The following is a 13,983-nucleotide window of genomic DNA, read 5'->3' as shown; positions in this document are numbered from 1 at the left end:
TAGCATCTCATTTTGTGATGCCTCCTTCTTGTAATCAGAGGTCAATAATACCCATTTCCATAGAAAACCGCATCATATTCATTTACAAACAAAAGACATGTTTGTTTGAACAGCTGCATGTGCTTAATGGGGACCCACTGCCTTACCTTTGTGGTGTGGGTTGCATATTCATCACTGTTATGTGCACAACCTGTGCACCTCAATAATTTGTAGAACAGAATCCCAAAAGTAGCAGAAGCCTTTGGAACGGGACGTGGACATGTTTGCACCTTTATTTTAAAACGCCAACTTCCTCCATCCCCTGAACTCCAGCGTGCCCCTTAATTGCCAAATTTCCAGTATCCCTGGGGCCTGCTCTCCTGGGTCTTTTGTTTATTCCCATGGCCGTTTCCTGAAAATTCTGGCAAGACTTTACAACAGGATCACTCATTGGACAGTTCATGCAACAGCTCACTGAGAGAGCTGACTACAGACATGCTGATGTTAGTTTTGTTATAGTTGCTGGGAGGGAAAACCCACCCCACCTGGCATTGACCTATGGTTGAGCTAAGCTGAACCATGGTTAGCACAAACACTTGAGCGTGCAGGTTCCAGAAGAGGATATCACAGTCACTTTGCTTCTGCTCCCATCCTCTTGTTACTGCAGGTTTGGCCTGAGTGTCATCAGAGCCTGGACTTGTGGTTCGTGCCATTCTAACAAGCCACAAGCTATCATCAAGGTTTGTTGGTTTTACAGCTTGTGGTTTTTCTAGAGAAGACAAACCACGAGCCTGGGTTCAGATGACACACTGAGCCAAACTGTGGCTTAGCTCACAGCAGTACAGAGAAGGTACAAAATGACGGTGATCTCCTCTCCAGCTGCGTTCTCCCCAAGTTGGTTTATTGTTCTGTGCAAATTGAGCCAATCAGTTGATAAACATTCAGATTAGGAGTGACGGATGCCAGTCTTCAGGTGGGGTGTTAATGTTCACTAGCCACCTTCTCAAAGTCAACAGGTCTGGACACAATCCACCAGTAAAAGGGGAGTTAGTGGATTGGGATTCCAGCATATTTGCTCCTTGCTTTGACTTCTTTATGAATGACCTGTCACTTCATCTAGCTTTTGTGGTGAGCCACCTCCCTGGCAGCCAACGATAGCAGAAGTTAAAAATATACATTTTATCTTTGTGCGTCTGCCAAGAGAAAATGCAGCAACCTCCACATCACAGTCAGTTGATAAGAGGCTCTGATAATGGATATCAATGCAATGATGGGAAATGCTGGATGGGCCCAGAAGGTTCTGCATAGGAAAAGAGCAACGCTTGAATTGCCCCCATTGCCTTTGTACAATAACCATGGAAATGCTGAGCAGTGCAGTCCTGAGGGGTCTGTTGCCAGGCTGCAAAAGTACGAAAATTAACAGAGTAAGCGGTGCATCGAAAGAACTGGAATATTGCTTATAATTTTAATGTTGGTTTATCCATCTTCTGCTGCTGCAGCCATCCTTTCAATCACCTGCCGGCTCTTACAGCATTGTTCTTTGTTGCTTGTCCTTCAAATACATGTTGGAGATTGGCAGGGCACAGTGTCCTGCAGTTCTGATGGAGTGCAGAATGAGGCTTTGGCCACAGAATTCAGCCGCCTGAAAAAGTCAGCTTTCACTTGCACTCCTCTTCTCCCCCCGCCCCCTAACACATTCCTAGCCCTCTTCACTGTGATGGTATGCCTGAACGTTTATGGGCAAATGCCTACTGAAATGTCAGAAGCCGGGGTGGGGGATGGAATGTAGCTGAACAAACTGCCCTGCTTATTGCAGGTGGGGATTCACTGCCTGCTACCATTTCTTGTTGTCCTGCCCTGCCCCCCCCCCCAGCATGACTAGCAAAATCAGTTATATAATTATAGTGGGGACGGGGTGGGAACCCATCAGACTCGATTATGCCAAAAGGAGGCCAAGCAAATTTGGATCATTTTGATGCAGAGCATGTGCATCCTTGGAGTCTAGTAATTTCATAGCTTGCTTGGCACACTCTCATCAGGGCAGCTTTTGCTAAGAATTTCTGTTTCTTGCTTCCAAAGCTTGAGGCCTAAATGTTAACAAGTAGCTTGCCTTCCTCAGTCTGAAATGTTTGCTGTGCTGGATACTGGAGGGGAATGAGAGAGCGCTCAGTTCACCTTTATCTTGGAACAGTTTTGGAACTTGGCAGCTTTAGCTGGGTGTAGTCCGTTTGATTGCTAGAAGACTCCAGAGATTCTGAGATGTGGCAGACAAAAATACTAAGATGGGATTTTTCACAACTTTGATTTTGCAACACTTTATCTCTCTCTGGTCACTTCTCCTCCTCCTAGTTGTTATTCAGACTTTCGCCATAGTGACTTAAGCAGCATTTCCTAAGAGGATTTGGGGACAGTGGGGGGGTGACAGGGTGGCAAGCAAGAGGGGACAGCAGGCTTAACCAAATCTCAGCAGAGGCAAGCAAGGTCCTGTCTGGCACCCAGTTTTGTAATGGAAATGTGAGCCTCTCCTGATTGTATGCCGACATTAGTTGTTCCTAATTAACTCCAGTTCCCTCGCAGTCTGTGACTTCTGGATTCCAAGGCCGCTTGAGTGCCTTTTAATGCCAGGCAAATAAGGATTCTGCCATAGACACATGGATAGAGTGACTCCTGCTGTCTGTGCCTGATCCAGCTACCAAATCTTAGCTTTCAGTTTGCCACCAAGAAGGGCAGGGCGGAGGAACATTCAAGTTGAGTCTTAGATCTGAACAAGCAATTGAACACTTGTACATTTTAATGGCGCTGAGTGTCCTGCAGTTTTGAGTTGTGTTGGGCAAGTGATCCTCCCAAGTCCTGGTGACCAGAGAGGGAAATAGTCCGGCCAGCGTTCTAGCTGTGAGCTTTGAGTGCCCTTGCAATAGAGTTAGTTGCTGTTGCTGCTACTGCTGCTGTTCCTGCTTTCTAGCTGTCTAGTCATTGCCGCATGCTCTGCCCACTGCTCAGACCAGGCTTTATTACTTCCTCTTGCAGTTTGACTTTGGGGACACGGCTGTTCACCAGGCCATCCATACCATCGAGTACTGCCTGGGCTGCATCTCCAACACAGCGTCCTACCTTCGCCTCTGGGCACTTAGCCTGGCGCATGCACGTGAGTAGCTTCACCATGGCTGGCTCTTTTGAGTCCAGGGATGAGGAAGGGGAAATCTGAGCTGTGAGAATAGGGGGAAGGTGTCACAAGCCCTTTTTCCTGTGGTAGTAGCCAATGACTTTTGTGTACTCTCATTCCAGGTCGTGTCATGTAGAGAGGGCTAGAAGACTATGTAGCAGTCTCCTCTCTGCCCAGTATCTTTCTTTGCCCACCCAAAATTCTTATTGAAATCTTCTGAAATCTCTGAAGGGGAGCATTGGGTAGCTTGTGAGAATGAGTTCGAAATGTCCACAGAGTGCAGAATTTGTACCCTGAGCAGGAGGAGGCTTTGCTTTTTCTTAAATGGAAAATTGGTCTGGGGTGTGATTTAGGAGCACAGCTCACTTTGGGAACTCATCCAGCTTCCGAAATCTCACTTTTATTAGAGCAGTGGGCACTGCCCTCCAAAGAGGAGCAGCTAGAGTGAAGGCAGGCATGCAATCCCCTCTCCTCCAGAACTGTGGCCCTTGCTGATCGGTGATCATTCTTCCTGTCTTTCTCATCACAGAGCTTTCTGAGGTCCTCTGGTCCATGGTGATGCGTGTGGGGCTCAGCGCAAAGAGCTTGGCTGGTGGGTTCGGCATGTTCTTCGTGTTTGCTGCCTTTGCCACCCTGACAGTGGCCATCTTGCTGATCATGGAGGGCCTCTCTGCTTTCCTGCATGCCCTCCGCTTGCACTGGTAAGTGTCATCTGGTACAGCTCTGCACTGCAAACAAACAAAAGCACAGTGGGTACAAAGTTTGCATCATGTTTGATCTCTGTCATCTCTACTTAAAGTATCTCAAGAAGCATGGCTGGGAAGTGCTCCTGCCTGAACCCTGGGAGAGCTGCTGGCAGTCAGAGTAGACATTGCTGGACAAATGAACTCAGGTTTAGGCTGGAGAGAGGACAGCTTTATTTGTTCAGGTCTAGTCACGCTAATATTCATATTTCTCAGATGCATGGTTATTTGTTCTGATTGTGCTTTTTCCTTGGCAAGCATCAGATTACTTTCTGGGGGCTTTTCTAAGTTCAAAGAGGGTGTCCCTTAACTACTTGCAGGATAGACCTGCAAGTCCTCAAATGCGCAATATCTAGTGCATATAGAATGAATGAATGAATTTTATTATTTCGGTCACAGACCAGTTCCAGCCCACATACAATATCAAGGAAGTCATAAAACACGATAGGGATACATTTGAATTTGCAATTAGGTATAACAGGGACAATACAGATATAGCAACAGTTTAAAAATTTATAAATTAAAACTTAGTCACTAACATATAACCTAAAATTATCATTTAAAACCTTAATCATTATGATAGCGCAGCTTGTTCCCTAAGTTTTATGGCAATCACACAAGTGCATATAGACTAGATTGAGGCTGGGGTTAGCTGTGCTGCCGACATCATCAACTTAAAGAGTGGTCAATGGGCACTGCAAAGCATGAATGAGTGAGAGAGTTCTTTACCTGCAGATAGGTTCAATTGGGGGTTGAAACTGGCTGGTCTCAAACCAAATCTGAAGGAGTCCCTTTTTGGTCAACTAACAAGCAAGGCCCTTGCATAAACCTAGCCAGCACTTTGGATCCCAGGAGCTGCCCATACAAAACTGCTGTAGTTTGCAAAAAGGATGGCATGCAAAGTCTTCCATGCTGTTTCCTAAGATCATAGGCATAGCACTACTGGATCAGAACTAAGATCCATTTGCAGGCACATTCAAACAGCTAGAATAGTTTTAAGGACAGTACAGTAGACAAAACTGAAGACGGCCGTTCATCTTGTTTTGTTCTTTAAACCCAAGGCAGATATCTTTACATCCAGCTGGAAAAGCTTGTCAGAACAAAAATGTCTTCAATTGTTTCTGGAAAGAACAACTAATGGGTGCCTGGCATATCTCAACATTATAAAAAGAATATTCACTATCTATACACCATGATTTCATAAACCTCCCTGTCCCTTATTCTAAACTAAAAATTCCCAATTCTTGCAGAAAGTGCTTCAGCCTCTAGGATCATTTTGCTGTAGAAGCAGAATAGTGTAAACTTAAATGAATGGACACATATAGTAAGTTTGTATGCCGTTGATGAATGATGATGATGACCATGTTGTGTCAACACTTCCAGGTGCAATAGCAGTTTTCTTACATTTTAGAGCTGTAGGCTCCCTCCAGAATCCAGCTTGATTTTTCCTAACCCAGCTTTAACTCCTGCTCTCAGTCAGGCCCGGGTTGTGACATTTGTTTTCATGACCCTACTTCAAGTTTCACTGGCTGGTTTGACTGGGCTCCATTCCTTGTCAGGAAAGCCCATCTTAGCAGAACAATAGCAGCTGCACCCCAAGCAATCATGACATCAGCTGTTATCTTGATCTTGTGCTAGGGGCCAGGGATTGCTGTCCTGGCCCAGCCTTTTCTTCTCTGTGCCAAGTTCAAAACAAATAAGCTTCCAGCAGGGGCCAGCTGTGTCTGGAGATAGGAGCGGTTGAGTCATTCTGCTGTAGGGCAGGAGTTGCTGTCAATATCTGGGTGTGTACAGGAATCCCCACTGCTGATTTAAGTGACTCTTAACTGAAAACTTTGAGGAGAAAGCCAGAGAGATGGCTTTGGAGTTCTTTCAAGGTGCTGTTTTCTGTCAGTACAGAGCAAGTGGCTGCAGTGTGTGTTTGGGTGGGGGTGGAGGAGAGGTTCCCTGTTGCATCAGTTGATCATAATTTGGATAGCCGGTGATGAGCTGCAGCTAAACCATTCTTAGCAAGGTTTTCGCAAAGGGTGAAAAATTGCACATAGGTTATTTAGAGGTGCAAAATAATGAACCTTCTGCTCCTCAAATATAAATACCTTTCCAGATTGCAAAATCCACATCCATTGGGGGGTAACGACTGCATTAGAAAATTACTATGAGCTGTTTTTGATCTGTTGTGCATGTGCGTTTTTTAAAAAAGGCAGATGGCAAAGTTCTTTAAGGGGGGCAATAAACTGGGGAGTTTGACTGCTGAGGTGACTAAATTCAGTGCTAAGATGTGGAACTTGCAGCTCCTGCATCTCTTCCCTTTAGCAGTGGAATCTGCAAGGCGGTGACGCACACATGCACACATATGGAAGGTAAAGTGGAGGGAGGAGACTTGGCAGATTTTGTTGGCCTCAGCAAATGGTCTTTATACTGAGTCAGACCATTGGTTCATCCAGCCCAGTTCTTCCCCTGGCACCAACCCTCCCAAGTTCCCTTGTCAAGCTCTGTTAACCTGGAACCCATCTGATTTGGTGATGCCAAGGATTGCACCTTGAACCATCTGCATGCAAATGATTTGCTTTACCGCAGAGCCTTGTTGCTTCCTCTTAGAATTCAAAAGCTGAGGGTGTGTCACCCTTCGCTGGAGAGGAAGAACAGTGAATCTTCTTTCCTGCTGGAAAAAATGCTTTCCATCTCTCCTTCCTCAGCCCGGCCACTCCCGGCTGGGATGGGTTTATCTCGTAACTTTTCAGGCAGCAGTACATTCCAAGCAGATGGTTGCCTTGGCTGAAAAACAAATAGTTTTGCAAAGCGGGGGCTTCCTTATCTCCGCGGCTGTGTGGGAAGCAAGTGTGTATTTCACTGCCAGTGCCATTGGCTGATCACGCTTTACCCCCTTAGCTGCACAAAGGGCCCTTTTGACATTTAGTTTGCAGCCGAAGGCATGTTGGAGTTCATTGTCTTGCCATCTGAGACCTTAGGAGGGCTGAGATGGAGGGCAGGATGGAGATGTGCTCCGGGGATTGATGCACAGCTGGAATGGGAGATTCCCTACACCTTGGGCGTAAAATTAATGGAATGGAAAAGAGAGCGATGGCAATGCAGTCCTCTCCTCTCTGCTTTTCTGTGTCTTAATAACTGGCATGAAGTAGAACCCTTCAGCCTTAGGGAACTGAGTTCCAAGAAAGATAACCGAGGCCAGGAAAACAGAATGAAAGTTATCCAGTTGGCCGGTGCTGCACGATGCACAGGAGGCGAGACTTGTTCCAGTTGGAGAGGGCGAGATCTTTGGCTAAAAGCAAGGAACCACCTTAGCTCCAGATGGCTGGGCCAGGAGGTTGGGGGGCGGGGGAAGAAGGCTCAGGTAATTAGGTGCCAATGGGGAGCTACACATTCCATGGCTGGAAGGAGCGGAACATTCCGTTGAGGGAGGATGTTCTGTGGAACTTTGTGTGTCTCCATGTGTATACACTTAATTTGATACAGGCCTTAGTAGAATCTGAGCTGAACTGGGAAGGGGAGAGGGATTGTGTTCCTCTGCTCCTGCAATCTTCAAAGAAGGGAGGGGACCTTCAAGTATGTGTGCTCTTGTCTAGCATTGGATACTATCACCAGCTCCTCTCTTGAAATCATGCAAGGCTTTCTGGGGTTGCAATCTTTTGACTCGGTGCTACCCATCTCCTTCTCTTGCCCGGGAAGGGGGGAAAGTGGGACTTTGTTCCTGACCACCTGCAATTTCTCCGCCCACCATCTAATCCTGCAAATGGGAGCCCCTTCCAACTGCTTTCCACGCCTCTACATGGTGCATGTGGAAGGTAATGTTTCCAGACACTGTGTTCCCTGGACCTGACGGCTGGCAATTCATAAAGTTCCTGGGCTGAATTGCTGCATGTCCATTGGAGAACAGTGAAACTGAGACCGAGGAGCTCCCCCACCCCACCCCTTTGGATGTGAACCACAAATTTCTTGCCTGCCTCTTGATCATGCAATGCCTGTCGCCAGAGACATAAGTCTTGAAACTTGCTAACTTCTTTTAAAAAAGGCTTGAAATATGGCCGCCCCTCCCTCCCGCTGAACCCATGTCCCTGCCAATTAGTGAAACAAGTGGAGAGGAGCAGAGCGCGCAGCTGTTTCCAGTCTGTAAGTGCAGCTGGCACACCCTGGATATGCTGGGAATGCTTGGCGGTCTGGCAGCGCAACTGGTATTCTCAGTGAGGGGGGAGCTGTTCGTCGTCCAAGCGACGTGGGCATGCTGGCGGGGGCAAAGAGAGTGGAGGTGGTGGTGGTGGGCTGTTGCAATCCTCTGCCCTTTCGCTCTGCATTGGTTTTCCCTTCTTAGCTTAACAGAGGCTGCATTTTGCTTGCATCTGGGATATATCGCGTCAGGCTACGGGTGGGCGGCTCACATGACTAAGCGCTCCTTAACCTGCACAAATCTCTGCATGTAGAAAGGTGGTGTATCAGGAAGAAGAGCTCTAGCATAACCTTTGCCCTGATGCACTAGTCTTCTGTGTGCAGGGATTTTTCTCGTGTGGGTTTGGCAGGCGAATCGTGAAATTGGAGATTTTGCAAAGGGAGAGAAGGCCAGTTCATATTGGTAGCTGACAAATTCCATCTGTGCCTTTTGCCTTTTGAGAGAAGGTGTTGCATTTGCTTGCAAAGGTGTATGAGAGTTTGCTTGATCCATTATGCCTTCTCACTGCCCCTGAGTTAAATGAAGTTTCTCTGTGTTCTCTGGTGTATTTGGGTTTGCAAGATGGATGTTAGTCTTTAAAAAGAATCCTGCACTTGAAACATTCCACCCTAGAGGAGCAGCGGCAGCAAATCAACTCTTACTCCGTTTTTCTCTGTATCTGGCAGATGAAGGGGATGGAAAATGTTTCTCACCACAGAGCCAAGAGAAGAGCACGGGGTTTGTTTTCTTAATGAATCATGGGGTTTTTCTTTCCATGTTTGGTGCCTGTTTATGATTGGGCAGCCTTCCAGTACCATTCCCTTTACATTTTGAGTTCATTAGTGGAAACGGCAAAGCAGCAAAAGAAACAAACCGATCCTGGAATGCAGGCCTCCGTTCCTTTCTCTGGTGTTTCCTTGTGGCACCCTGAAGTTGGTGATGGAAGAAGAGGGGCTCCAGACTGCTCTGGTTCAAATAAAAGACATCTCGCTTGCCATGGTTTAGATGGGCATTTAAAATAGTTTTTGGAGTACAGCTGAGGTGAGCTACACAGATCTGAAACGAACTGTGATCTTGCTTTTTGTATGGGATTTCAGTACTGAGTCTTTAGCTTTTTTCCAAAATGGAAGATTTTTGTTCCACTTTGTGAAATGTATCAAAGCCTAATCAACTTGAATAGTTGATTCCCTTTTCTTTTTGAGGGGAACCTCATAGGTTAGGAAGACATGATAACAGTGACCCTGACTTGACTGGGTGAACCTAAGACTTTGGATTGATGTCTAGGTAATGCCCTTCCACAAAGTCACCACTGGGAGAATGTGACATACTTGCAAAGTTCTCTGGTGCAGATACAACCCTGAAGGCCTTGCAAGAACTGGGAGGGGGGAACCCGGGTACCTATGCCATGTTGTGCTACACCCCTGTGGTTTATTTGAAAAAGGCCTTGGGAGACCTCACTTCAAACCCCTCTCGTCCATGATGCGTTAGGATCAGTGACTATATTTCAGCCTAGCCTGCCTCACAGTGGATGGCGAGGATAAAATATGATAACCTCCATGTATTGCCCTGAACAAATTGGAGGAAGGTGGAATACAAATACGGTATACACCGCACGAAGCACTCTCTCTCGCTCTCTGTGTATGTGTGTTAGAATCTTGGCTGGTTCTGAGGTGGGTGTCTAACTGGTCACCCCTGGGAATTTCAGGAAAATCATCATCTGTGGGAGGTTGCAGAATGCTCTTTGGAATTCTGAACCATCAAATCATCCTGACCTCAGAGATGAGGAATAGGATTCTGCATCGCTGACACTCCAGAATTCTAAAGAGCCTGTTCTTGCAGGGGTTGTCACTCACAATTCTTCTGGGGTATATCCATGGAAGCTGCTTCGGTGCCTGGTTTCCTGTTGTGATGCTAAACCAGATGCAGAAGAGAGAGTCTAAAGTAGTGCTGTGTTGGGCATTCAGTCCAGGTGTGCCCCTTGCCCTGAGCCTCCTAGGCACATGGTTTAGCAGAGATAGACATAACCACAATAATTGTGTTTTTCCTCCATTGTCAGAGGTAGTGCGCCCCAGAATGCCCGCTTCTTGGACTCACGAGTGCATAGAGTGCTGTTGCACTCAGGTCCTGCTTTGGGGCTCCGCATGGGAATGGGGTTAACCACTGTGAGAACAGGGGGCTGGACTAGATGGGCCTTTAGCCGGATCCACTTTAAGGACACATCCCAGGCACCCAGAAGTGCTTGAGAGAGGTGTGGAGCAGGGCCAGTGAGAGTCCAGAGGGATGGATAGAGGGGCCTGTATTCACCCACCTGACCTGAGGTTCCCCATTCCTACGTTTGGGCATAGAGTGCTGTTATCGCTTGCATGCCTGAGTCCTTGCACTGATACCCACTCACATTTGCTGCAATTTGAACCTTCTGCAAAGGCAACCAGGAGGGGGGCTATGAGTTTAAACTTGGACAGGCAATTGGGATATCTGAAACGGTACATTGCAGTAGTAAAACATGAATGCCATAGAAAGGATAAGGTCACTGCCACTTTTGAATCTCGAAATTTTTTGACATGCTTCCTGAGCTGATGGTTGTTTGCTTCTTGTGTTCCTTTTTTTGTTTCTCACTAGGGTGGAATTTCAGAACAAGTTCTACATGGGCGCCGGGTTCAAGTTCCTCCCTTTCTCATTTGACAACATCCGTGATGGGAGATTTGATGAATGATCCTCTTGAAGCCAGTTGGATGGATGTGTGGCAGTAAACCTTGGCTCCCTCCTGCATGTGTTTGTGTTTGCCTGTGTGTGATAAATCTGAAGTTGTATAGCTCTCCTGTTGTGTAGTCGAGCTGCTAGTGTGACAATATCTTGCTTTTCTCATGAGAACCCCACTCAAAAGAGAAAGGGAATAATAGGAAAAACATAAGAATCATAAGAAAATATTGTTTCTTTAATCACCTTGGCAGGTCCTGGGGTGGGGCAGTGTCCTTCAAGTTGCACAGACGGAGACTACCACGGAGGAGCACATCCTAACCACCTGCAGCCTGTTAATAACCAGCATGTTAGCTGCTCAGTTTGGTACCAGAAAGTGAATTTCAGTTCAAGAACACACAGGACTAGAAACTTGTCTTCTGGCAAATTGTCTTGCCAGAGGGGCCATTATTCCTCAGTCCAACCACACACACTTATCTCTCCTGACCTCTAGAGACCTCTACTTGCAACAAGTCCCAGATTTGCCCCGTGCAAAAGTTGTATTCCAGTTTTATGCCTATCCAGCGATTTGCTGGGGGCAGATTTTCCTCTTTTACTGGCACTTTTGCTCTGCCATACCCTCAGTTAAATTGCTGTCATAAAATTGCTTAAAAGGCAACACACATGACAGGCAAGAGAGCTCCCACCCCACCTGCGCCTGCCACACGTCCTAGCTTGACCTCTGAGCAGAGCATTGGCTGCTATTCCCTCCCCCTCTCATTGCTCTTGCTCTACTGCTTGTAAGCTACATTTTGTCCCCTCTTCTCTGCCTCGCCCCTCTGTGTGTGGGCGTAATCCTCTAGGAAACTCTGACTGAAAGCAAAGGATTCTTTGGGAAAGGTGACCCCCCACATGGCATTACAACTGGATGTTTTTGGAACTGTCCTTCCCTGGACAAGAGCAGGCCGGCGAGGGAGGGAGGGAGTTTGCTTGCCTGCCCCATTGCAGAGCCGACTTGTGCCTGGCTCTGCAGGATTAGTTAATAAGGAAACTTTGACTCACCCTGCCTGCAACTCTGAATGGCTTGTTTTGTTCCAAGGAAACTGAGGGACTTTCACCTCCAGGAAGCTCCTATGTAACCCTGACATTACTAGATGGAAAGAAGAAGCAGGGTGGGGAAACCTGCACACCCCGATTACTACTGAGCATTTGTAGAAGCCATCCACAGCAGCCCTTGTGTGTTTTAGGGTGGGCTTCCCTAGGAAAATAGGAATCTCCCAAGGGCGGGCAGCATCTGCCTTCCCTTTGCCATAGGAAAGAGGCTGGGCTTTCTGTGCCTCTGTATGCTGAGTATTTATATGATTCGTGTGTATTTGTGTGACTTAAGCATGCACTGTTCTAGAAGTGTCTCAGTATGAGGCCACCTGTGTCGCACACTAAAGGCAAGAGCACTGGAACTGGTGTGGCAACTTTATGGGCAGGTGCTAATCCCTTATTTGCTCTTGAGTAGAGACTCTGAAGTATCAGGTGCTGCCATGTGTATGTGTGAAATAGAGAGCAACCGGTCATTGTGTTTACTGTTGCTGTTTTGGACAAGTGAAGTATTCCCTCTCTATCCGCTGGTCCTCATCAGTCAATCACTGTGTCTATTAAACTAGTTCATCTGATCTCCTGTGTGTCCTGGTCTTCTTTGACTGTGCCTGGAGTGGGGAGGATTAACGGAAGGGGGTTGGCTGGGCTGTGTCAACTAATAAATATTGCACCCATGCAGTCTAAAAACTGAATTCTGGGGTTGGTATGAATGATGCAGATGGGATTGCCTCTCATAATTTGCAGGGTGTATTCCACATTTCTGCCACTTTGCATGCTTCCGGTTGTCTTGCTGATGGGAGAGGCAAAGTCCTGCCTACAGCCAGCGACTGCGTGGGCAAGCTTTTTCAGCCTCCCCTTTGGCTTGTGGAACTCCCAACAAATATTTGCAGCTACAAGAGCCGAAAACTTCCTTAAAAAAAAAAAGTAGTGGAGGGGAACACCCTCTAATTTCCAAAAAGTTGAATGTTTGCTCAATACTACATGGTTTCCAAGGAATCCCAGAATCCACACAGCTGGGCTTGCTGTCTCCTGTGGGTGGTCTTTCAGGTAGGCCTAAGACCACAGAAAAGGCTCTACATCCTGTTTTATACCAGAGAAACTCCAGAGCTTGCTGCCTTCTCCATGATGCAGGTGGAAAACATGCCCTTGCCCTCCCATTGGCATAACTGGGTTTAGGGTAATTCCTCAACAGCACAAGCTTCCTTGGAGAAATGAAGGAAGCAAGTTATTATTTGTCTCACAGCTGCTGCAAAACTTGTGCTGATACTTGAAACGTCCATTACCTTTTACATTGCAGCCAGCGCTATAAACCACCCTTGACAGCTGTGTCGTGTCAACTTCTTGTGGGGAAGTTTTCCCTTCTGTGTTTTGCAGTGCATGGCTATAGTTGCTCCAGAATGGCTCACTTCTTCCCTAAAATTGCACACAGCCTGCAAAGGGTGGTATGTTTAGTGTCTTTACAGCACAATCCTAACCATGCTCACTCAGAATTCAGGGCAGGGAACTTCCAGTTGTCAATGGATCCATCCTTATTATGAGAAGAAACAGTGGGCTGGGAGAGGGGTGGAGCAGCGTGTGCTATCCTTTTCTCTCTGCAAAAGTTCTGCAGTGCTTCACAAATGCCTTCTGGATCTGTTACACAGTGCCTGGGGAGAAGAGCCACATGGGATATGAGAGAAGCGGGTTGATGGTGTCGGCACAGACCTATGTTCCTTCCAGGCAAACAAAACTCCCTTGTGCATTGAAAACTAGCACATCTGGGAAAGGTTTTTGCCTAGCCTCTTCCAAGCTTGCCAGACATGCACATGATTCTTATTTTTCAGTGCAAATGATGTTGCAGTTCAGTTACAATGGTTCATACTGTTTGTAATAGCTGCAAATGAGCTGCAGCAAACCTCAGGTTTGCATGCTGCTCCTTCCCTTATATGACTTCTGCCACCATTAAATTTGCATGTTCTTTTAAGGTACCAGGGGACTCTTTGGCCTCTGTGAAAAACTATGCACACCGATGGTCCTAAATAAATAAAAGATGAGCAAGATGCTTTGCGGATAAGATCTCAAGTTACACATGTGCATGCTGGGATGTAAAGAGTGATTGAGAGACACTCCCTTGGGGTGGGGGGGTGGGGAGAAAGGGCACTGGTTGGAAGTCATAGAATGCAAATCCC

General features: G+C 46.9%; 1 protein-coding gene across 18 annotated transcripts in view; it reads left to right on the top strand.

The window, feature by feature from the left end:
* ATP6V0A1 (ATPase H+ transporting V0 subunit a1) overlaps positions 1–12,388 on the top strand; it is a 42,629-nt gene extending 30,241 nt beyond the window's left edge. For all 18 annotated transcript variants that reach the window (XM_083708668.1, XM_083708681.1, XM_083708682.1 and 15 more), the window contains 3 exons: positions 3,007–3,124; positions 3,672–3,843; positions 10,667–12,388. In XM_083708668.1, coding sequence (XP_083564794.1) covers positions 3,007–3,124; positions 3,672–3,843; positions 10,667–10,760 — 384 coding nt within the window. In that variant the 3' untranslated portion in view covers positions 10,761–12,388. The remainder of the gene's footprint in view (positions 1–3,006; positions 3,125–3,671; positions 3,844–10,666) is intronic.
* The last annotated feature ends 1,595 nt before the right edge of the window (positions 12,389–13,983 follow it).

This window comes from Podarcis gaigeae (genome assembly GCF_964106915.1).
Source record: "Podarcis gaigeae genome assembly, chromosome: 13".
Classification (NCBI taxonomy): domain Eukaryota; kingdom Metazoa; phylum Chordata; class Lepidosauria; order Squamata; family Lacertidae; genus Podarcis; species Podarcis gaigeae.
Note: the sequence above shows the minus strand (reverse complement) of the source record. Positions and strands in the feature narration are given on the sequence as shown.